Source organism: Amblyraja radiata, chromosome 8 (genome assembly GCF_010909765.2).
Source record: "Amblyraja radiata isolate CabotCenter1 chromosome 8, sAmbRad1.1.pri, whole genome shotgun sequence".
NCBI lineage: Eukaryota > Metazoa > Chordata > Chondrichthyes > Rajiformes > Rajidae > Amblyraja > Amblyraja radiata.
The window spans coordinates 44865665-44891873 of record NC_045963.1 but is presented as its reverse complement, the minus strand read 5'-3'; the positions used below and the strand labels follow the sequence as shown (position 1 = coordinate 44891873).

General features: G+C 41.6%; 1 protein-coding gene across 7 annotated transcripts in view; it reads right to left on the bottom strand.

Annotated features, from left to right (window-relative positions):
* Nucleotides 1–16742: 16742 nt before the first annotated feature.
* The window catches only part of qki (QKI, KH domain containing RNA binding), a 411041-nt gene continuing 401574 nt past the window's right edge, over nucleotides 16743–26209 (bottom strand). For 5 of the 7 annotated variants that reach the window (XM_033025730.1, XM_033025731.1, XM_033025733.1 and 2 more), the window contains 2 exons: nucleotides 23749–23823; nucleotides 16743–19899 (listed from right to left, as the gene is read on the bottom strand). In XM_033025730.1, coding sequence (XP_032881621.1) covers nucleotides 19883–19899; nucleotides 23749–23823 — 92 coding nt within the window. In that variant the 3' untranslated portion in view covers nucleotides 16743–19882. Of the gene's footprint in view, nucleotides 19900–23393; nucleotides 24683–26209 lie in introns of those variants that run through there. The other 2 variants (XR_004412882.1, XM_033025729.1) reach the window with 2 other exon arrangements.

The window sequence follows — 26209 nt, the reverse complement described above, 5'->3', positions numbered from 1 at the left end:
GCTTTTGAAGTTACAACGTTGCCAGCCTAGCGGACAAACCCTCCCGTCTGTCCCCTCTGACGGTCTCCCTGATTAGTAGAGCAACTCCTCCACCTCATTTTCCCTCCAACTAGATCATGTCTGAAACACTGAAACCTTGGAAGGTTGAGCTGCTTTCGTAAGACATATGAGCAGCATTAGGACCTTCAGCCCATCGAGTCTGCTCCACCATTCGATCATGGCTGATCTATTTTTACCTCTCAACCCCATTCTCCTGCCTTCTCCCCATAACCTTTGACGCCCTTCCTAATCAAGAACCTATCAATCTCCACTTTAAAATACCCAATAAGATTCCAGTCGTGCCCCTCTTGAAACCATGTTTTCACAATGGCCACAACATCATAGTCCCAAGCACTGATCCAGGCTCTTAATCTGCTTTCTCCACAATACTCCTTGTGTTGAAATAAACACACTTCAGCCCATCAGCTTCACCATATTCCATCATCTCTGCCTGTCCTTCCTTTGACACCTACTGGTTATAACCTGTAACTTTTCATCATTCCTTCCAATTTCTGACCTACTACTCTGGTTCCCAACCCCTTGCCTCTGCAGTTCAAACCCTCCCTGCAAGGATGTTGGTGCACTTTCAGTTCAGGTGTAACCCTGACCTCTTGTACAGGCCACCTCTGCCCCAGAAGAGATCCAATGGTGTAAAAATCTGCATTTCTGCCTCGGCACCAACTCCTGAGCCATGCATTCTTCAGTCTTACTTTGCTATTCCAATCCCCATTAGCACGAGGCAGCGGGAGTAAACTGGAAACTACTACCCTCAAGCTCCTGCTTTTTAATCTTCTGCCTAACTCCCTACATTGACTCTGACCAAGGCCTTTGTACTTACAAAGGCGAGGTATGGAGATATTTCTGTCTGTGGTGGAAATAGGTGCCAAATTAAGAAGCCGAGACCAATAAAGGTGGCATCAAGCCCTGAAAGAAGGCTTCTTACTCACAAAGGATGGAGCAAGTAGGGCAGAGGGGGGGTCTTGAGCCTGAACCCTTCACTCTTTTCCCTCCACAGACACTGCCTGACCTGATGGGAATTTCCAGCGTTGCCTGACTTCAGTTCATATTTCCAATGCCTGCAGTTCTTGTTTTTGATTTGGGTTTCCAGAGAAGATCAAAAGGAGATGGGATGCCTGGTTGAGTGGGTTGGATGAAGGGGGAGTAGGAGGCAACGTGAATATACTTGTGGCAATAATAACCATACACCTAGAACCGCTGCCTCACATTGCTGGAGACTCGAGCCAGATCCTGCCCTCAGGTGCTGTCTGTGTGTGGAGTTTGCACGTTCTCCCTGTGACCACGTGGGTTTTCTCCAGGTGCTCGGGTTTCCTCCCACATTCAAAAGACATGCGGGTTTGTACATTCATTGACCTCTGTAAATTGCCCCTAGTGTGTAGAGAGTGGAAGAGAAAGTGGGATAACAAAGAACTAGTGTAAACTGGTGACCGATGGTGGGGAAAAAGCTGTAGTAACTCAGTGGGTCAGGCAGCATCTCTAGAGAAAAGGAATAGGTGACGTTTCTGGTGAAGACCTTTCTTCAGACTGTGGGCTGTGCGGAATCGGTGGGACAAAGAGCCTGTTTCTATGCTATCTTTAAACTAAACCGAACTATACTAAACTAAACCAAATTAAACCAAACTAAACCAAATTTAAAAAAAAAAAAATGTTGGAGTAATTCAGCAGGTCAGGCAGCATCTCTGGAGAACATGGATAGGTGACGTTTTGGGTCGGGACCCTTCTTCAAACTAAATGCAGGGATAGGGGGTAAGAAAGCTGGGAGGTTCAATTTTAAAACTTTTTTAATTGTTTCCAAATTCGTATTCCACTATGTATTATGGGGTTTTAAAATTGAATAATATACCACTGTGCCTTCCCATTGTAAATAATCCCTTATTCAAACCATCCTTTTTGGATAAGGGTTTCACACAATGGAAAATTATGGAATTAAAAAGATTGGACATCTTTATGGGAAAGGCACTTTTCTTTCATTTCAGGAGTTACAACAGAATCATGGACTGCACTCAAATAGTTTCTTCAGATATCTACAAATTAGAGATTATGTTAAATCTAACACACAAGTCTACAGGACTAGGGAACCAGAAATCTTTGATGAATGTTTGAACAAGCATCCTAACACTGAAAAATTAATAGCTTATATTTATAACACCCTCCTAAACAACGAGGTACCACCGACGGAACCATATAGACACACATGGGAAAATGAATTAGGTCATCCTATAACGAAAGATTTGTGGGACGAAAGTTTACAACATATACATCAATGTTCGTTAAATGTCAGACATGCTTTAATACAATTTAAAGTCTTACATAGATTAATAATAATAATAATAATAATAATAATAATAATAAATGTTATTTAATGGGCGCCTTTCAGACATCTCAAGGACACCTTACATAAATTAATAGGAATAAAAACATATAATCAGAATAAAATAAGTAATAAAGACATCACAGAGACACAAATTAAAAACAGAATTCAATCCAAAAACAGAAAATCAAAAACACAATGTGAAGAGAGAGCAGCGGCAGCCAAAGCGCGCCAGCGTCCACTCTCTCTTCACAGCAGCCATCTTGGCACACAGACTTACAGGATTACATTAGACCAAAAAAAAAAAAAAAAAAAGATTACACTACTCTAAAATAAAACTAAATAGAATCTTCCTACAAATCTCTCCTATTTGTGATAAATGTCTACATCTAGATGCTAATTTAACACATACGTTTGCAAATTGTATAAAAATTAAACATTTCTGATATTTTTGAAATAATTTCAGAAATTATTAATACAAAACTGGATCCAAACTCAAAATTAATAATACTTGGAATATCAGAGCAAAGTTTAACACTCACAACAAGCCAAAGAAATTTCCTCGATTACATTATAATAACCGGGAAAAAATTAATATTAATATTTTGGAAAGGCCCTATGACCCCCACAATTAAAATGTGGATTGTGGAAATGTCGGAGACCCTATATCTAGAAAGAATTAGACTTGTCTTAATGGACAAACAAGAACTTTTTGATAAAATATGGGCTCCATTCATTAATTATCTGACGGGATAGATTGGCCCAGCACGAAAACCCAACTGAAACTTGAACTCAGGATTAGATGAAAAGTCATACTTTATAATCTACGAACCTATCTCCAATGACGTATTATAAGTAATCCATTCCACCTTTTTTGTTTTTTTTGATATTTGTAACTCTTTTTTCTCTCTTTCTCTCTTTTTCTATATAAAAAAAAACACTAGAAGTAATCGACAATTGAAAATTTTATTAATGTATGACTGATGTATATGAAAAGTTTTTTTACTATAATATGTAACTATACTTTATAATATGTCTACTTCTAATAAAAATATTAAAAAAAAAAAAAAAAAAAAGAAAGCTGGGAGGTTGGCTAAAGTAAACTAAACTAAACGTCAGAAGCAGGGAAGCAAGGCTGAGGATTACTGCAGCAGAGGCTCTGGCCGGAAACCATGGCAAATATCAGCATTGTGTTGATTGAAAGAGCAGAGCAAGGCCCCTGACAAAGGCAGCAGCCTCCAATTATGTAGCAGTGATCCTTATCACCCTCCGCATCAGCGTGTTCATTTTCCTTTATCTGCGTGGCGTGGCGCAGCTCCCGATAGCGATCGGGCAATCACTGATCACCGCCGCTGCAAATGTCAGGCAGCTCAAAGGGCAGCATTGAATTGTCTTGGCTCCCTGCTCCCTTTCCCCTGCATCCCCTCAGGCCCTGGCTCTGACTCTCGGCACAGTGCAGAGGCTGAGACACCCTACAAACCCAGTACCTACGCATTGATTCCCTCCCAACACCAGGCTCCAAGCGGTCTGGCCATTGGCAGCACCTTCCACTTGCAGGGCAATGGTTCCAGATTGTGAGCCATTCTGGGCCCCATATAAGAGGAAGGATGCGCTGGCATTGGAGAGGGTCCAGAGGAGGTTTACAAGAATGATCCCAGGAATGGGTTAACAGATGATGAGCGCTTGATAGCTCCGGCCCTGTACTTGCTGGAGTTTAGAAAGAAGAGATGGGGGACCTAATTGAATCTTACTGAATAGTGAAAGGCCTGGATAGAGTGGATGTGGAGAGGATGTTTCCACGAGTGGGAGAGTCTAGGACCAGAGGCCGTGGCCTCAGAATAAAAGAAAGTGCCCTTAGAAAGGAGACAAGGAATTTTTTTAGTCAGAGAGTGGTGAATCTGTGGAATTCATTGTCACAGATGGCTGTGGAGGCCATGTCAATGGATATTTTTAAGTTGGAGATTGATATATTCTTGATTAGTAAGGGTGTCAAGGGTTATGGGGAGAATGCATTTGAATGAGGTTGAGAGTGAAAGATAGACCAGCTATGATTGAATGGCAGGATGTGTAGGAAGGAACTGTAGATGCTGGTTTAAACCGAAGATAGACACAAAATGCTGGAGTAACTCAGCAGGACAGGCAGCATCTCTGGAGAGAGGAATGGGTGAAGTTTTGGGTCAAGACCCTTCTTTAGACTGATGGATGCAGATATATTTGATGGGCTGAATGGCCTAATTCTGCTCATAGAACTAATGAATGTCATAGAGACATAGAGAATGGAAACAAGCCTGTAAAACCAACTTTCCATTTCACCCAAGATGCCCCATCCACCTGCCCACGTTTGGCCCAGATCCCTCTTTTATCCATGTACCTGTCCAAATCTCTTTTAAATGTTCTTAATGTACTTGCCACAGCTACCTCCTCAGGCAGCTCGTTCCATATACCCACCATCCTTTGTGTGAAAAAGTTGCCCCTCAGGATCCTATTAAATCTTTCCCTTCTCAGCTTAAAACTACATCCTCTGGTTCTTGATTCCCCTACTGTGGGTAAAAGACTGTGCATTCACCCTATCTATTCCCCTCATGATCTTACCCACCTCTATAAGATCACCCCTCAGTCTCCTGCGCTCTAAGGTGTAAAGTCCTTGGCTGCCCAACCTCTCTCTATAGCTCAGGCCCTTGAGTCCTGGCAACATCTTCATAAATCGTCTCTACACTCTTTCCAGCTTAACAACATCTTTCCCATAGCAGGGTGGCCAAAACTAAACACAATACCCCAAGTGCGGCCTCACCAATACTGGTATAACTGCATTAAGTGATTTACAAATGAGTTAAAGTCCACTGTGCTACCTCTCATGTTCCTATTAAATCTTTCCCCTCACCTTAAACCTATTTCCTCTTGATTCCCCTACCATGGGTAAAATATTCTGTGCATTCACCGTACCCCCCTCATGACCTTATACACCTATATAAGATCACCCTTCAGATCTTGGGCATCTTGGTCAACATGGGCAAGTTGGGCTGAAGGGCCTGTTTCCGTGCAGTGTGATCTTTGACTTTATCTGTACTTCCTGTGATAGGAGGTTAGGACTAGTGCTCTTGATCAGCGATTGGTTGGTTGGATTGCAGGAAAGTGCTAATTAGACAAAGTGCTGGAGTAACTCATTGGGTCAGGCAGCATCTCAGAACATGGAGAGGTGACATTTCAGGTCAGAACCATCTGAAAAAGGCTTCCGACCCGAAACATCACCTACCCTTTTTCTACAGAGATGCTGCCTGCCCTGCCGAGTTTCCCCGCACTTTGTATCTATCTTCGGTCTAAACCAGCATCTGCAGTACCTTCCTACACTAAAGTACTTATGAGGCTGGAGATGACAGGTTAATGGTTATGTTTATAAAGTAATGGTGAATACGACTGCTATTGTTACACTGCTATTGATCGCTCCTTGTAATGGAGAAATAACAACCTTTGGCCTTTGCCTATTTAGTGGGAAAGTTCGTCAATTTAAAGCACCAGTGGGCCATTGACACAGGTCTGCTCTCAAAACAATGGCCAGAAACCCTCAATATAAGGCATCCCCGCAAATACTGATTAATAAGTTTCAGACACCTTTAATCCATTTATGATGTGGAGCAATACAGTTAGTTTTTCAAAGGGCAAGATCCAGTTGTGGATCATCACATTCAGTGTATCTCCAAAGATACATAGAACAGTTGAGCACAGGCCCTTCGATCCACAATGTTTGTGCCAAACATGACGCCTAGCTGAACTGAGCTCATCTGCCTGCACATAATCCCTATCCTTCCATTCCCTGCATAGCCATGTGCCTATCGATAAGCCTCTTAAACACCACCATCACCCCTGGCAGTGCGTTCCAGACCCCCACCTCCCTCTGTGTAAAAAACCTGCCCTGCAAATCTCCATTAAACTTCCCCCCTTCAGTCTGAAGAAGGGTCTCGACCCGAAACGTCACCTATTCCTTCGCTTCATAGATACTGCCTCACCTGCTAAGTTTCTCCAGCATTTTTGTTTACCTTCGACTTTTCCAGCATCTGCAGTTCTTTCTTAAACATTAAACTTCCCCCTCTCACTTTATAGCTATGCCTTCCAGTTTTGGACATTTCCACCCTTGGAAAAAGGTTTTGACTGTCTACCCTATCCATGCCTCATAAATTTATATATTTCTATCAAGTTTCCCCTCAACCTCCGATGCAGCATCTCTAAAGAACATGGGCATCTCTAAAGAACATGGATAGATGACGATTCACTTCAGGACCCTTCTTCAGACTGAGAGTGGTGTGAACCTATCCATTTCCTCCAGTGATCCCTATCCATTTCCTCCAGTCACCTATCCATGTCCTCCAGAGATGCTGCCTGACCTGTTGAGTTACTCCATCATTTTGTGTATCTTTGGTACAAACCAGCATCTGCAGTTCATTTTTGTTACATTTTATAACAAATTATGGGTGTTCGACCAATTTTTGAGAACAAGAAACATTGTGAGGTACCAAAGATTCAAAGTTATTGGGTTATTTTTGTCAGGTATACTGAGACACAGTGAAAAACTTGGCTTGCGTGCTATCCAGTCATATCAGATCACACCTGGTGACAGTGGCGCAGTCGTGGAGCTGCTGCTTCACAGCGTCAGAGACCTGGGTTCGATCCTGACCTCAGGTGCTGTCTGTGTGGAGTTTACATGTTCTCCCTGTGATCTTATGGCTTTTCTCCAGGTGCTCCAGTTTCTTTCTACATACCAAAGACGTGTGTCTTAGTAGGTTGATTGGCCTCTGCAAATTGCTCCTAGTGTGTTGGGCATGGATGCGAAAGTGGGATATAATAGAATTTGTGTGAACAGGCGATTGATGGTCAGCATGGACTCAGTGGGCCGAAGGGCCTGTTTCCACACTGTAACTCTAAACTAAACTGTACATGAGCGTAATCAAGCCAGACACAAGTACAGTAGGTAGTGCAGAATATAGTATTGTAACATTACAGTTTCAGAGAAAATGCCTAATGTCCACAATGAGGTAGATTGGAAGATCTTCCCCCTAGCTTATGGAAAGATCGTTTAATAGTCTAATAACAGAGTGGAGCAAGCTGTTTCTGAATCTGATGATAAGCGGATTCAAGATTATGTAAGGTTATGTATTTCTGAAGGGTCTTGACCCGAAACGTTGCCTATTTCCTTCGCTCCATAGATGCTGCCTCACCCACTGAGTTTCTCCAGCATTTTTGTCTACCTTCAAGATTATGTAACCTCTGTTTGATGGGAGAGGGAAGAAGATGGAAAGACTGGGTTGAAAAAGTTCCTTGATTATGTTGGCTCCTCTTCTGACACAGTGTGAATTGTAGATTGAGTCAATGGAGGGTGTGACAGTGTAGAATCAGACGTGTCTTGGGTCGTGTTGGTGTGACATCCTTACTCCCTGGAATGTACCTTTGAAGATAGAGTAATGCACTGGGGTTGCAGTACAAACCAGGTACCATCAGAGTTGCACCTGCACGCGGAGATTTCTGCATCTCCTGCAGTCCTGCACATTACATGAGATTAACACACAATATGCTGAAACTCAAAACCTCGCACGTCCATTCCCTCCACAAATGCTGCCTGACCGTTGAGTTTCTCCAGCACTTTGTGTTTCGCTCAAGATTCCAGCATCTGAAGGTTTTTGTGTCTACATGCTGAAACACTCCCACTCCGCGGGCCATGCAGCAGCTGTGGAGAGAGAAGTAACCAGAATGCTATCCTGTCCTGTGACCTGTGAGATTTGCCCTGCTGCAGCCCATCAAGTCCATGCTAGCTCTATCTTATCCCACTTTCTCATCTACTCCTTACACACTGGGGGCAGTTTACAGAGAGCCAATTAACCTACAACCCTGCATGTCTTTGGGATGTGGGAGGAAACCGGAGCAGCCGGAGGAAACCCACGCGGTCATAAGGAGAACGTTCAAATTCCATGCAGACAGCGCCTGAGGTCATGATCAAACCCGAGTCTCTGGCGCTGTGAGACAGCAGTTCTACCCACTGCTTCACAGTGCCATGTTGCGTTCCCTCATGTTGCGTTCAGCTGATCTAGTCTCATTTCCAGGCAAGAGTCTGGCAATTGCATCATCTGCACACAAGTATGGATTTTCTCTTGTGAAATTACCTGTATCCACTATATCTTGTTCCTGTCCGCATGTGGAAACAGCTTAAAAAAGAATGGTTAATTACAATTCCTCCTTTGTGGCCTTGTAAAGTCACAAGCAGTGCAGGGGCCGCCTGGAGATAATGGCTGCGCAATTCTCATTTCCTTCCCAGGACAAAAACAGCTTTGTAAATCATTTTTTTCGGCACAGAAGAGAGTGTGTAGTGCTTACAGTGAAGGGCTTGTTGCTGCAGAGTGCCCTGACTTCCACTGCCTCCGGCATCAGAGCATGTGCATGCATCCGCTGTGACCTGTTTCCTGCCACTCTTATCCCTGAGTCAGACATCCCACTGCCTGGCTGCGACCGCAGAAGCCATGCTGACGCATCACCGCTGCAGTGTTGCAACACCAGGCCTGCCTCTCTTCAATGCAATTGTTCAACCAGTCAATCACAACACGACCCGGAGCTTCACGTCCACAGATGAGATGTTGTCAAGCTTGAAAGCTTTCAGAGAAGATTTACAAGGATGTTGCCAGGACTCTGGGGCCTGAGGTACAGGGAGAGGTTGAGCAAGCTAGGACTCTATTCCTTGGAGCGCAGGAGGATGAGATGATCTTATAGAGGTGAACAAAATCATGAGAGGAATAGATGGGGTAGACGCTCAGAATCACTTGCCCAGAGTAGGGGAATCGAGATCCAGAGGACATAGGTTTAAGGTGAAGGGGGGAAAGATTTAATGGGAAACTGAGGGGTAAATCTTTTACACAAAGGGTGATGGGTGTATGGATCGAGTTGCCAGAGGAGGTACTTGAGGCAGGTACAGTCGCAATGTTTAAGAAACATTTAGATAGGTACATGGATAGGATAGGTTTAGAGGGATATGGGCCAAATGCAAACAGGTGGGGCTAGTGTAGATGGGACATTGGCCGGTGTGGGCACATTGGGCCTGTTTCCATGTTTTATGCCTCTCTCACTGCCCTGGACATGGGCAATGTCTCTACCCCACCTATCAATGGTATAGATCACCTGCTCAGGGCTCCGTTACAGGTTTACGGGATCTTGCTGTGCACAGATGAAGAACATTGCAAAAAGTGGTGAACAATGCCCGGTCCATCACGGATACTGACCGCCCTACCATTGAAGGGATCTGCAAGAGTCGCTGCCTCAAAAAGGCAGCCAGCATCATCAGAGACCCACACCATCCTGGCCACACACTCATCTCACTTCTGCCATCGGGAAGAAGGTATAGGAGCATGAAAAACCCCCCAAAGTCGTTTTTTATTATTGAGTTTGGCCTGGTTGTATTTATGTATAGTATTATCTGATCCCAGGAACGATAGGGTTAACATATGATGAGTGTTTGATGGCACTGGGATGAGGGATGAGGGGAGATGTCATTGAAACTTATCAAATTATGAAAGGTCCAGATAGAGTGGATGTGGAGAGAATGTTTCCACTAGTGGGAGAGTCCAGGACCAGAGGCCATGGCTTCAGAATAAAAGGTTGTAACTTTAGAAAGTAGATGAGGGATTTCTTTAGTCTGAGGGTGGAGAATCTGTGGAATTCATTGCCACAGATGGAGGCCAAGTCAATGCAGAGAATGACAAATTCCTGATCAGTAAGGGTGTTATGGGGAGAAGGCAGGAGAATGGGGTTGAGAGGGAAAGATAGATCAGCCATGATTGAATGGCATAGACCACTCAATGGGCCGAATGGCCTAATTCTGCTCCCGTAACTTAATAACATGAATCTGTTTGGATAGCATGCAAAACAAAGTTTGTCATTTTATTTTGGTACACGTGACCATAGTAAACCTAAACCTTAAAGCCATGCTCTCCATCGTATGATACTTTCACCCTGAACCAGGCCTTTCAGTCTCCCCTGCCTTCTCTCACGTACACCATATCTTTTGCCTCAGCACCCCTTTCCTGCAGTAACCCGTATCCCTCTATACCAAATAACATCTGTCTTGAATATATCCAGTAAGCGGGTGGGCTTCCACTGTTTCCTAGTCGTGAGCTCCACATGTTCATCACCCTCTAGGTGAAGAAATCTCTCCTCATCTCTGTCCTGAATGACCTCTTACTTATTCTGAGTACCAGTGCAGGCAACATAATGAGTTGCCTGTAGACTTAAGGAGCTGCAGATGCTGGTTTACAAAAATAAACACTATGTCCTGGAGTAACTTGCAGGCGTCAGGCAACATCTCTGGAGCGGATGGCTGTTGGCTGATGTACCTCCAAAGGCAGGTATGTGGTCTGGTAGCACAAGAAACTGCAGATGCTGGAATCTGGAGAAAAAAACAGACCGCTGGAGGGATTCAGTGAGTCTGGCAGCATCTGTGGAGGCAGAGGGGTGATTGACCATCCAAACCCCGATTGGCCTTGTGTCACTCACAAAAAACCCTGAGTGGCGGCACAGTGGTGCAGCGGGTAGAGCCGCTGCCTCACAGTGGCCGAGGCCTGGGTTCGATTCTGACCAGGTAATATTAATGTGGAGTTTGCACATTCTTCCTGTGACCGTATGGGTTTCCTTTGAGTGCTCCGGATTCCTCCCACATCCCAAAGACACGCAGGTTCGTAGGTAAATTGCCTCTGGTGTTTAGGGAGTGGATGAGAACGTGGGTTAACATAGAACTAGTGGGAGTGATCGATGGTTGGCGTGAAGTCGGTGGGCCAAAGGCCCCGTTTCCATGCTGTATCTCTAAACTAAAGTAAATTCTCCCATAAAAGCAACAGGTGAACTCCAATGCCGTAATTGGACAAACACTCTCTGGCAGCTTCACTTTTTCTCATGTACCTTGAATCCTCATTGTTTTCACTCTTAGCATATTTAATCTGTTTACACAAATAAATTGTTCGGCAACTCCATGTGTACAGGTTTACGGTCAATTCATATCATGTTAGCGTCAAATGTCGATCAGAGTGACACCCAGTTGTCAGAGAGCTGCCACTTACGTTGTTAGTTATACCAGTGTGATTGGATTCACCAGAGCGGACTGGGAATTTCATAGCAAAGGTTTGGTCTTGCTCGTCATTTAATTCAGATGTACAGCCCGCTTTGTACCTTCTTCCCTTCCGACTTCACTGATGCTACATAACCTCTCCTCCTCTGCATCATTCCGTCACAGTGCTGTGTGTTCAAGTCTCACTTATGAATAAACACGGGACTTCCCTTGACATCTCGCTGCAGTGCTAAGGAAGAGCCACACAGTTGGGGTTGGCAACGTTTTGACAGGCTGTGGAATTAAGGCCCTGCCGGCCCTCACAAGTAGATCCCTTGGAGTTATCTGTAGCGAGAAGCAATGAGTTATCCCCAGTGAATAGTGCATTATTTATATCTAAGTTAACACCATTCAAACATTTTCCGCTGATTAACACACTACTGTTTGTGGAAGATTTCTGGATGTAAACCAATGGCTGATATTCGCTACACAGCTAACATTCCAACAAATAATTTGCTCATTTACCTCACTCATCTCTTTATTCCTTGCAGTGCAGGAGGCTGAGGAGTGGTTTTATAGTGGGATAGGGAGGATGATACCTGTACAAGGATAGGAAAGGTTTAGAGGGATATGGGCCAAATAGGTAAGAAAGAACTGCAGATGCTGGTTTAAATCAAAGGTACACACAAAATGCTGGAGTAACTCAGAGGGACAGGCAGCATCTCTGGAGAGAAGGAATGGGTGATGTTTCGGGTTGAGACCCTTCTTCAGTCCCTCAGACCCATTCCTTCTCGGGAGCACCTCAAGGCTGCGTGCTCAGCCCCCTGCTGTACTCACTCTATACTCATGACTGCGTAGCCAGTCAGAGTGCGAACTCCATCATCAAGTTCGTTGACGACACCACTGTTGTGGGGCGTATCACTGATGGGGATGAGTCAGAGTATAGAAGAGAGATCGAGCAACTGTCCATATGGTGCCAGCGCAATAACCTGGCCCTCAACACCAGCAAAACCAAGGAACTGATTGTGGACTTTGGAAGGAGTAGGAGGGGGACCCACAGCCCCATTGATATAAATGGGTCGATGGTTAAAAGGGTCAAGAGCTTCAAATTCCTGGGCGTGCACATCTCTGAAGATTTTTCCTGGTCCGAGAACACTAATGCAATTATCAAGAAAGCTCATCAGCGCCTCTACTTCCTGAGAAGATTACGGAGAGTCGGTTTGTCAAGGAACTCTCTCTAACTTCTACAGGTGCACAGTAGAGAGCAGGCTGACCGGTTGCATCATGGCTTGGTTCGGCAATTTGAGCGCCCTGGAGAGGAAAAGACTACAAAAAGTAGTAAACACTGCCCAGTCCATCATCGGCTCTGACCTTCCTTCCATCGAGGGGATTTATTGCAGTCGCTGCCTCAAAAAGGCTGGCAGTATCATCAAAGACCCACACCATCCTGGCCACACACTCATCTCCCTGCTACCTTCAGGTAGAAGGTACAGGAGCCTGAAGACAGCAACAACCAGGTTCAGGAATAGCTACTTCCCCACAGCCATCAGGCTATTAAACCTGGCTCGGACAAAACTCTGATTATTAATAACCCATTTTCTGTTATTTGCACTTTATCAGTATATTTATTCATGTGTGTATATATTTATATTATGGTATATGGACACACTTATCTGTTTTGTAGTAAACGCCTACTATGTTCTGTGTGCTGAAGCAAAGCAAGAATTTCATTGTCCTGTACAGGGGCACATGACAATAAACTCACTTGAACTTGAACAAAAAAAAAGCAAAATAAATAAAAACTAACCAAAGTCCCTAGTGCAACCCAGACAGTTTGTGGTTTAGTTGGAGGTTGTAGTGTTTAAGTAGGTTGTAGTGGCTGTTGTGGAGAAGCTGTTCCTGAACCTATATTTCCAGTTTTCAGACTCCTGTTGCTTCTTCCCCATGGCAGGAGTGAAATGAGAACATGGTCAGGGTGATGTAGGTCCTTGATGATGCTGGCTTCCTTTCTGAGGCAGGACCTCCTGTAGATCCCTTTAATGGTGGGGATATCAGAACCCGTGATGGACTGGGCAGCGTTCACCACTTCTTGTAATCTCCTTCGTTCCTGGGTGATTGAGTTGTTAAGGAATTAACTCTTGTTATCTCGCATCTTCTCCCTTCCTAATACTATTTCCGATTCTGGACAATGATCATTCCTCGCCACTGTCTCACAAGCATCAAAGTTCCATGTTCTAAAATGAGCATTGGATACAACAACAGATTGTTCTATCATCAGTCAGGGCATAAAATAGAAAGCACGGGGTTATGAAGCATCCCGATCAGCTTTAGTGCAGACTAGGCCCAGTGAGAGGGGGAAACTTTGAAGGAGATGTGTGGGGCAAGTTTTATTTACAGAATGGTGGGGTCTTAGAATGCATTTCCAGGGGTGGTGGTGGAGGGAGATACGATATTGGCGTTTCAGAGACTTTTAGATAGGCACATGATATGCAGGGGATGGAGAGATATGGACATTTACAGGTGGAGGAGATCAGTTTATAACCTAGCATCATGTTCGGCACAGACATTGTGGGGCCACAGGGCCCGTTACTTTCCGACTGAACTGAATGTCCTGCATGAACAACTGAAGAAGTGTGGCTTACATGGAAGTGGCAAGTTGTAGGGTAGTGCGTTCATAGATGAAGCTGAGGGTATTGGAAGCTTAGCTTTATGGCTATTGTAGTTCAGGTGACCTGCAGCTTCACAGAGTGAGGCAGTGCCTAGCCGGAAGCATAACCCATTCACATTGGGTCTCGACCTGAAACATCACCTATTCCTTCGTTCCATAGATGCTGCCTCACCTGCTGAGTTTCTCCAGCATTTTTGTCTACCTTCAATTTTTCCAGCATCTGCAGTTCTTTCTTAAACACATTGCTGCCATGGTCATTTATAGAATCCAGATCCAACACCAGACAATCCACTGCTGTTTTTCCTCCCAGCACCAGCTCATCTTTCAAACTTGCTCCCGTGATTAATACTGCCTCGCTCAGAGTAATAGCAAAGTCAGGTTGTGTGCACAGTGGCATGATATTTGATGGGGGCTTGATGAGCATTAGGTTTCCCGTGCCCTTGGATTTCCTATGGAACTCACCTTATGAGTCACCTTATTAGCATTAACCTATTATGGGAAATTACTATTGCACTGACATTTATTAAGGAAGGTATCTCTAGAGCTGACGATTTGATTGGATTGCTGAAAGATCCTTAATTGAAACAACTTAATCCGATGAGGCAATGCACCTTTCTTGCCGAATGATGCAATTTCTACAGGGTCAACAATGACGTGGCCTCTTAATAAATCTCTGAATGAAACCTTTGAAAATAATAATAATATAATAATAATTTGTTTATAGGGACAGTGCATATTAATGAACATTTGCATGTAAATATGCGAGATTGTAGCCAATCAGTAGCTAATTTCCGTCTTTAGTCTAATGAAACACTTGCAGAATTGAATGTGTCTGAAGGTATTTATTTTTATTTTTATTTAGCGAATGCAAAGTCCTTTAGCCAAGCAGTTGCCTCTTGATCTGCTGTATGAAGGGTGACAAGTCCTCCTTTGAGTCTTTGTTGAGGGCATGCTTCAATGATGTGTTGCATTGTTTGCTGCTCTCCACAAGCACACCGTGGGGTTGGGCTGCTGCCCCATTTGTGAAGGCTGGCCAAGCAGGGGCCATGTCCAGTCCTGAATCTATTCAGCGTCGTCCACTGCTTCCTTGGGAGATTGGTGCCAGGGACCGGTAGGGTGGGGTCTGACACCAGATGTTTATTTGGGACATCCTTGGACTCCCATTCCTTTTTCCAAGCTGATTGGATGGTGAAATCAGCTGGTGGTGGGTTCTTCCAAATTGGTCGTCTAGATGGAAGTCAAGCAGTGGGTGGGTTGAAGATGTCCATGTAAATTGGCAGGTGAGGGGAGTTTTTGGTCTTTTGGAGCAACCTTTGAGTGAGGACTACTCGCCGGATGTGTGGAGGGGCTATGTTGGATAGGACAGGGAGCCAGGGGAGTGGTGTTGAGCGGATTGTTCCTGTGATGATCCTCATTGTTGAGTTCAATTGGGTGTCCACATGGTGTGTGTGGGATGACCTGGACCAAACAGGGGCACAATATTCGGCTGAAGACAAAGCAAGGGCTAGTGCTGAAATTATTGAGACACAAGGAACTGCAGATGCTGGAATCTTGAGCAAAAGGCAAAGAAGTGTGGCAACGGACTTATTAGAAGTGTCCCAAACAAATCGGAAGTGTATAGATGAAGTTAAAGGGAAGGAGAGGTTACAGAAGTCTCCAGAAGTAATCGGACGGAACGTTTAAGGAGGGATAAGAGAGTAAGGTCAAGTAAAATTGGAACCAATGTGAGAGGAGGGGTAGTGAATACCGAACTAAAGGTATTATATTTGAATGCACGTAGTATAAGGAACAAATGAATGAGCTTGTAGCACAGTTAGAAATTGGTAGATATGATGTTGTTAGAGATGTGTGCAATGACATCTTTCACCTTTACACCAGTCTTATAAAGTAATCCAAAACATGAATGAGAAGAAGCCAAGCCAACAGCAGGTGATGGATCATTCTTCAGCTTTTCCAGTGTTACCTACCTTACTATGCAGATTCCTTTAATCCCCGATTACCTCAGGCTATAAAAGTGTTATTAAAATCACCTAAAACTCTACACTCATATTAATTGATCTATCACACCTGTACACATTTTGCTTTAACAAAGAACTGATAAAGCAAAATGTTGAAAGGAACAAGAGACTCAAATCCCAATAAGAATGATGTAACTTTGTCACCAGTGGAAGTGATGCCATATTGTTAATTGGGATGACACAGTTTGTTCTTAAAGAATCGTTCCTCTGTTAGGACTTTGTGGAAAAGATGCAGGATAAACTGGTTTTTGATGCAGCTATTATTGTGAGGAACTTACTACTTTCATGGACATTTTTATTTTCACTTATTTTATTTAAGTTACAAAAAATGTTTAAAATTACCGTAAAGGTCCATAGCAGGAAGGCATGCATGAATAGAGTAATATTTGTTTTCCTTTTTGCCAGCTATATTAAATGATAAAAGGACTCTATTCCTAAAACTCAGGGATTTTAATATCGTCACGCAGAGAAAGTTGAACAACAGGACATGGATTAAATGTTATACTGTATTATTACTACATGGTAATTCGCCATTGGGTTAGTCTGACAAACTATGTAATGATTTTTAATCTTTGTACATGGTTTAGAAAATGACACAAAAGCAGTTAAACAGACTTAGTAGTTTGATATTATAACATTTATTAAAATAATGCAAGGGTTAATAGAAACCGCAAAGTATCAGTGAAATCAAACGCAAGCAAGTTAAAAATAAAAGCAGGAATCCAGTTGTCTAAGCCATCAAGTTGCTAACATAAAGAGGTGGAGTACTTTCAATAATATACTACAAAAACCATTGGCATTGATCAGTTATCAAAAAGGTGGGATTTCTATACTTTTTTTTTAAATTTATCAGGAAAAAATTCTTGAATGTTATATATAACATACAAAAAACAAGGTTTAGAAAAATACATTATAAATTGTAACAATGGCTGTAAATACATTATCTTACAAGTCTTAGGCAATTAAGTTAGTTAATGGTACAGACACAACATGGATCTATTTCTTGCTCTGTAAATAGCTGGCTCATACCTGTTAACTATGTGACTACAAGCGACACTCCCATCACTCCATAGAAATACTTAATACTGCCAGAACAGGGAAGAGCGTGGGTCCTTTTTAAACTACTTGTAAATATCTATGGAGATATAATCCCCAACTAATGAAGTTAAGGGTACACAGACTTGCAACCTGGTTCAGTAAAACGAAAAATCGCCAGTGACAGACGATTAGCAGAGATGCATTAGTTTTGTTGTTAGTGTTAAACCTCGCCCTCTGCCATCAAGGCCCCACTAGTCCAGTGTTTACTAAAAGGGATACTAAAATCTCACTCTAATTCTCGATTCCTTCCAACCTCCTGCTATCACCACCTTCACTTGAGTGTCGCAAGTTTCACTCAAACAAAAACAATACAAATGGCACCAGGATGAAGCGTGGATATGTTCGGAGAAGCATGATGTCTGTTTGGAAGATGAGATGGTGGCACAAAATTTAAAGCTGGCTGGATAGTTTCATTTGTGTTGCATAGTAAATCATTGCACCCCCCCATTCTATTGCGCCCCTCCCACATTATGAAGTCAAGTGAATGTTTGTAGCAACCCTTACATGTCTCTCCTCAAATGATTCAAAGAAGGCAGCATGTTCCTTTCTCTAAAATAGGATCCCTCAGTGGACATAAATGAACCATCAGTTTAATTACGAGACATACATTGTGGTGGGAAATTCCTCTGCTTATGAGTCTGCTGGTTAGTTTGGGTCACGGCAAGGTCAATGCTAATGGAAAGGTCTGCGAGAAGTTTTGCCAACAAGTAATCGTATTCCTCTGTAATTGGTGGTTGATTAAGTTGGGATGAGTATGCATTTGATGAGGTCACCTAACTTAATTGACTGCCATGTTTGTGTTTTTTTTTTGTTTAACGTTATTTCAGCCAAACGGTTCCCATCGATTTGTAATCTTAAAACATAGGAGCAGAATTAGGCCATTCGGCCCATCGAATCTTCTCCACCGTAATGCGTAGTACAGAGTTTCTCAACTAAATTTTAACAGTCGACAGCATTGGAGAGTTAGTCACATAGACTTAGAACGTCTTTGTTTTGGGCAAACAATGCGACCGTGCACAATCCACAGTCAGTGCCGTATCTCCTCACCATGTGGGAACGTGGAGCTACAGTAGCGATTAGGAAATCACTGAAGGTAAACTTTGGCTACAATTGTGAATCTGTGCAACAGATTTTTTCTGTTTATCCTTTAGTTTCCCTCAATGCTGTTTATCCGACAATAGGCTGGGTGCCTCTTTAAGATGCGAAAATCTACAGGAATGACAGCTTTCAATGATACTCCAAAAGGCCCAGGGAGTGTACAAATAAATGTCACTGTCACAGTTATTGTGAGCCATGGGTTCAGTGATGTAGCACTTATCAGACAACACAACTGCCAGCTCATTTTTATTCACACGCAGACCCCTTTCATGTGAGCACTGGGCAGCTCTGTTTGCATGTATTTGAGACCTTGCTTTCAGCAAGATGATTAATATGAGACGCCAGACAAAATGACCATGAATAAAATAAGGCACTTCTTTCTTTAGACGTTTTCCAATCTTTACAATTTAACAGGAGGGTGGGGTGGGGTGAAAAAGGAGGGAGGGGGGAGGGAAAAAAGGCGGTTTGGTTTCCTGTTTTGCTTTGTTCACAACTACCAGGAAATCATTTAATTAAATAAAGGGTTTCTTTGTTCAGGTTCTATTTAATACTTGAAAGTATAAAAGACTACACTGTCAAAAATATATATTTTTCTTACCAGCACCCTTGTATAGTAAAAGTATCTACTTTTTTGTTCTTTTTGTGGTCTGTTCAATGCATTATGCATATCTACAATTTCAATACATTAATATAGTAAATAGGCAAGCATGGCTTTACATCCTTGAGAAAACAAATCTATACAAGGAAGAAAAATAAGATTCAACAATTTTGCCCAGTATTGTGACACATAATGCATGGACCTTGTTGCCGAAAGATTGCTTAGCATCTAATGGGTATTCTGTTTGTTAAATCATGACTAATTCAGTCCTCCGCACAACACCCTTTGGTTCTTGTTCAGTTCTTTATATTGCTCAAGCATTAGGTTGAGGGACATTCTGAACTTGCCGGGTCAAATTCCTGAAAGGTTTCAACTGGCATCTGTGTCCTGGAGGAGCACAAACGGAACAAAAGTAAAGTTTGGCCAAATTTGGAATATTGAAACTCGTTCAAAACTCCTTCACCGATGACATCACTGAGCAAAGGTTCATGCATGATGCATCATCACAGCACATTACATTCAAGAAACTTGTGACTTAGGCATGAGAAAAAAATGTTCTTCAAACTCCCACAGTCACTGCCTTTGTTAATAGCTATTCATAGACATTCATCTCCTGCGTCCTTGGCCTTCTTGCCGTTCATTAGGGAGGGTGACAAAATGATGATCACTGATGAACAGTGAGGGATGAATTGAACTTTATTGCTTTAGTATTATTCAGTGCAGGTTCCAAGACCTCACCATTCACCCAACCAGAAAAACTGAGTGGATGAATAATTTTGTGGTGTGTGTGTGTGTGTGTGTGTTTTTTTTTTTCATTGTTAGGCAGTAAGACGATCGGACAGTGCCCCAGCTCGCTGCACTGAAGACAGGCGAGCAAAGGCGGTCACCAGTTAATTGATCAGCAGGCAGGCATGGTCAGGTCATCATTGGGTGAAGAGTTCAGAGGTCAGAAGGTCATAGGTTAGTTGCCAATGGCAGCTGGGTGGTTAGAAACAAAAAAAAGAGAAAAGAAAAAAAGATAGAGAAGAGATTAGTGTCAGCTGGTGACAACTGGATGACAACATGAAAAGCTAATCACAACTACTAAAACAAGCACTGTAATACTGACATACTCATCGACACCTATTTTGTGGAATGCATTCAATCACGGCAGCTCTGGATCATGATTAAAAAGCATGAGAAGGAGCCCATTCCCACAATTTGTTAACAGGATAAAAACTAATGACTAATGGTTAGTAGCAGTCAATGGAAGAGCTCAGGAAACAGCGCGAGTGGCAGGTGTCTGGACTTGCATGGAAACATCAGGTGTCCCTCAGTCAGTACACAGTTATCTGTACCTGACTGCTATTAAACATTAGTGTTTCTACAAGAACACAACTATTATTGATGAAAGAGATTAACTGGTTATTGACAAAGTAAAAGTATTTATGAACTTCACACAACAAAAATTAACAAACTATGGGGCAAAACCAAGTTGTTCAATAAAATTTTATTGCCTTTCATTTCTTCTATTTACAACAATATGAAATTCTTGGCCTCAAAATACAAGCAAATCTAAATTATACGACTAGCAGTGTAGGCTACATCATGGGAACTTGGAAGAGGCCAATTAATTTACTTTATCCAACATATTCCAGTTGAGTACTACTGTACACTTATAGGACAGTCTTGTATAAAATGCATTTGCATGTAAACACAAAAGAAGTCCTGCCGTTTTAAAAGTCTACATTTATAAAGCCCTAAAATATATCCAAAAATAGATGAATTTTCTACTGAATGCTACAATGCATTTTAAACTACAAACAGCCCTCTTTTTTGAATTTCATTGCTAATACTCTGCAAATACAATAAAATCTGACATTTTCATATACATTCCTGCTTTATATTTTTATACTTTTTAAAAGAAGCCACCTGTAATACTATTTTCTTTGCAAAAAAATTAAAAATGGAGATGATTACAGTAAAACAAAAGTTCTCAAGTGGAAAATGATAAGTCACAGTGTTCTGGAATCATTCCGTTTCTCTTTGACTCTTCTCCCCATTCCCTCTACCCAACTTGGTCCACTTAAATGTAAAATAAGACTTTTGTTCAACAGCTTAACATGTATCAAAGTTCTGAGGTTCCAAAATATTGTACTGTTGGCCACAAGACATAAACAGAGGAAATGAAATAAATTATTCAGTGCAAAGTCAAATTTGTGCCATTTTAGCAAGGTAAGGCCAGTGTAATGCTTAATAATAGCAACCCTTTTGATGGCATATAGATTTGGCTGTATATATTTCCCGTGTTGTGGTCATGCTCTCTCATTTTTAGACCTCATCTTCTTTAGGATAAAAAGGAACAGATTACAGGATTGAAGAATAGCACATTTGCCCATGATAGTGGATTAAAAAAAAGAGTGCATTACCCACCAAGAGCCAATGCAAGGCCAGGGAGATGAAACTGCCTGGAGTCAGACACTGATCCTGTCACAATATCCAAATACATTAGCAGCTGAGGTCATGATGAAACAAAACATAATACTATGATGCCAGTTCTTTCAATGTACTTGTTAAAATCAAGAACGGATTGATGCCTGTATAATCTCTTTACATTCAAAGACTTGCTTACTGTTGCAATTGTTTTTCTTCCCAAAAACTCAAGAAAATAAAATCCTTTGCAATAGTAATTTAATTTATGTTGCAATGTGCTCAGGGAAAATGAAACACATATATGTGTTTACTTGACTTATAAATTATACAGCCTGTAAGGACCAACAAAATGGGTATGATCTCTAATCAACCAATACACCCGCTACAGATCCTCTGCCCAGTCCAAGGGTCCTAACAGTACACACAGGTTCAATAATCGTGCAACACAATGTGGAGTTTATTCCAATTGCTTCAGTCAGTCTATCTTGTTATCTGTACCAAATACATTACTGTAAAGTTACACTGCAGGGTCATTTTCTTTGCTGTAAAGGTTGATGCAGTCATTAACCCATCACCTAACCTAAATACTTAGTTAAAGGTAATACATCTAAATCAACCGGAAAGTATTTTTTTCTCTGTTGCAAAATGCATACATAAGAGACTTATAATCCTATGCAAAGGAAGGGAACCGTCTATTTAAACGTATTATATCAAATATGGACGTCCCTTAGACCTGGTTGATAGACACTAGCTTTGAAAAGATCATGAATAAATTAGGGGCCAAATTTAAAGAGATAAGTTAGGTTCTCGACACATCATGCAGATCTGAATGGGACTTTCTAATGGTATGGATGCTTGCTGGCATTTCTGGGAACTCTTTGATAATTTACAGAAATTACCTGAGCTCTGGTGTCTTGAAAATAATCTCTGGATTAAGTGCAAAAAATCTCTCCATTATGTAAAGTGGTGAGAGCTGCAGCATTATCAATGTCTTTTGCCTAAACCCAGTAACTGCAGGATTGTATCCTGACACAGCTTTTGATTCCTGGGTCTGGGTGCGAAGATGCAAGTTATTCTCCACATGCATGCTGTTAAAACATCAGCACCACCTCCCCCTCCCTCTCAGTGTTGGGGATGCACAGCTGATTTAGCAGCTCATAAATCCAGTTGAGGCTTGTAGGCCTGTATAGTCTTTGGGAAGCTATATGCAAGAGGAGGTTGCGTTTTAGTTAGGCGAGACAAGGGACTGCAGAGACTGGAACCTTGAGCAAACTTTTAGTCTGTTAGTTTATTGATTGTGGCCAGATCCAGTTCCATATCATATTAATCCTTCCACGCCACTGCTGCACCCTCTCTCACTCCCCAGTTAGACACGATCTCTCTTAAAACTTAAAGTGCACTTATAAAATAGCACATTTCCCCACATAAAACAAAGGGGGTCAGTTAATGGAAACAATTTGGATCCAGAAAACAAATATATGCATGGGAAAGCGGGGCTAAGGGGAGCAGTTCCATATGTTGTCAGGAAAAGAAAGGTGACAAAATACTGATATTTCACTTGGTTTTGTGTCTAACCTTTCATAAAAAATGGGCAAGAATTTTAATTCCTGGGAGTTTGCTGAATGTAATGATATCAATGAAAACTAAGAACATGGTGTGTTTGTGAGCCTAAATATATTAATAATTTATATGTTTTTCCACTGACAGGTCTAAGGGCACATAATTATGGCAAGAGTTAGGCTGGGAAAATGAACACCGATCCCTGTTAAGACCTTCTGAGTGCATTATGGGGAGCAAATTCCAAAATAACTACAAAGATAAAATGTTGACCCGACTGTATAGGTATGATGGGTCCAATGCAGGTATAAAAAGTACATGGATGCCCCAAAAAGCATCAATAAGAATCAGGTACAATAGCGTATAAAATTCATATTCCACTGAAGATTATAAAGGCACAATTCAGAGTTTCTTCAATGAAAAGGATTTGGTCCTTTCAGAAGCATAGTTTGAAAAATATTTTTGGATTTGACTACTTTTAAAATAAATGAACACATTCCCCCCCCCCCCCTCCCGTCCCCCCATATTAAACAAGCAAAGGCCGTTAGAACATGCCCCTCAATGTTCATCAGTCTTACCAAGCAGGATAGGAACACCAATATTCTTTTTCTCCAGCCTCAAATACTTCTCTATCACCCCTGTCCAATGTGAGGAATTACATTCGGAAGTTCCAACAAAGCTTTGCCACAAAAATCTTCGGAGTCGTTGGGCACATTGGTATTTGGTTGAATAAAAGTGGACAGAACTGGTCCTCAGAAAGTAGACCATTGGACAACCCCACCTTATGTGATTTTGCAAAGCAGCACCCTTTCAGTCAACATGTTCGACAAAAAACAAGAACTCCAGAACTAAACTAACCTCTGTCTATGGTCACAATCCTTTGATAAGGAAGGACCCGCATATCGCGCCTTCGAACTTTAGTAGCCACTGCACCTAGTTAAATTGCAACATTTGCAACACATGGTTAGAGGAATTTCCTAGGAAGTGATTGGTTAACATATTAATAGCATTTCAACAGCAGATCAAAATGGATTTACATTAGAAAATACAGCATGGTAGCAGTTAAAAAAACAGGTTAAGGCACAGCACCTTTATAACTCGAACATTTTAAGCAGAAATTACTTAATTGAGTACAACTGTGCATGTTAATATTGCATTCCGTTTCAAAAGACATAGACTTAACCCACTGTCCTTATCCACTTGTTAAAAATCCCACCATATGAAATGAGATTACTTAATTAGATGCAAGCACAATTAAGTTTTACTAGTCACATAATCAGTGGAGTGCACCTTGCAGAGAAATACGTTTTAATTCATAACACTGAATCTATATTGACATCAGTTCTTTTTTTTAAATAAAACCTCTACAAACTTAAAATTTTTTGCAGCAATTGCATGACCTAAAAAATACACGCTTATCTCAGAAGCGACTAGCTACAAATTGCAATGAATTAGGTGATGTATAAAGCAAATACCCTACACCAAGCAGGCAATGAAACACACTGAATGTGCTTCCTCTGGGATAGATGGAACAAAATGATAGGAAGAGCACTAGGCCAGAATCATAACTAATTGACCCAACTGGTTTCCAAATGTGATGCGTGCACACACGCGCACACACTCACACGTACACATACACACGCACATAATGCTAGCATCTCACTGACAGTCAGGCCCGGCATATTTTGTCCATGGCTGCTGTGAAACTAAGCATTTGTTAAAGTTCAGATCTGATGAGGGTTTCAGTGACATGGGTCCTTGAATTCTTAGCCTTTCGTTGGGAATGCCATACCTAAAGGTAAAAAAGGGAATTAGAATTAGTGTGATCCATTCCATGTTTTACTGAGAGAAATGACAGGCAATTGTCAAAATGACCCTTTGAGTACCAGATGATCTCTGCAACTTTTCAAACACTTTTAAATGATTTTCCAACATCATCTGGACAAATGATTTCTGGAAATTACATACAAAGTACATTTAATGCAAAACAAGCATCTTAAAGGAAACTGTAGACATTTCTGGGGAGATATGATGGAGGACTTCCAAATTTACCATTTAAGGGCAAATAGTTTGTTATCATTTGCTGGAATCCTACCCCTCTGATTCAAATGGAAGGTTGTTGACCTGAAGTGTTAGATTTACATCTCTTTTCACACCTGTTTCCCAACCTGCTGAGTATTTTTAAAAACATTTTCTGATTCTATTTCTAATTTTGGATAGCATAAACACCCACAAGCATTTTTCAGTTCGTGTTTAATCGGATTTGGATCACACCTGACTTCAAGTGGGCATTGCAATAATCCAGTTCAATTTGCAGGTATTTTAAAGCAGTATGTTGCAAGAATGGACACATGGGAAGGTATGTGTTCTTTAAGGCATAAATGTAAAGAAGATACAGCTACAAATTCAAAAACATATGCACATACGATACAGTCATAATCTAATCTGATAAAATGTTTCAACCACTGATTTGGAAAATGAATTTCCATTTTGCAGAAGTTTATGCTGCAAGCAGGAATTAGTGATGAGGGGGATTATTTAAAGTGCTAATTTAATGGTCAGTAACCATGTTTCCTAATTAAAACCTTTAATATTCCATCCCCTTTTTTAAATTGGCTTTTAATTTGATTAATTCTTGATCAAAGATTTTGGGGTATGAGATGGAACAAATTTTGGAACGAGTTTTTGTTTGTTCCACATTCAGGGACAAAGGTGAAAAGAAGTTCAGAAGCTGTCAGATGCTCACATCTGTACTGCCAATAACTGACTTGGCAAGATGTGTCTGTGATATCATGTAACGTGCTGTTCCTGTTTTGCTTTGATGAATCAAAGTTATCCTCCGTGAAATGGCCAAGTGATTAGTGCACAAAGATATATTCTACACATTCTTAATTAAATATATTAGCACAATTAAAGTTGGTTTGTTGGACTTAAGATATGTAAAATAATTGCCTGTGAAAAGTTCAGTTCAATAAAAGATCACTGTGAGTGAAATTTATATGAGAAAAGGGTGTTGGCAAATGTCCAAACGGTCACTGGGATTTCCACCACTGAGGTACAAGCAGAACACTTACTGGTCTATAAATTTGTCATACCTCAGGCCATTGTTCAAGCACATCAGGTTTGGAAACTGGGCACAAGCCTCCAAATATCATCTAACCAGCAATCCAAACAGCGTTAAATGAGTGTCCTTTGATTTATACTGCCTATTTAAAAAAAAATAACCCTTTCAACTCGCACTGTGCTGCGTCACCAGCACTTCTCCTCGATTCTGTCCTCAATTCTTCTAGAACCCATCACATTGTCCTACCTAAATTTA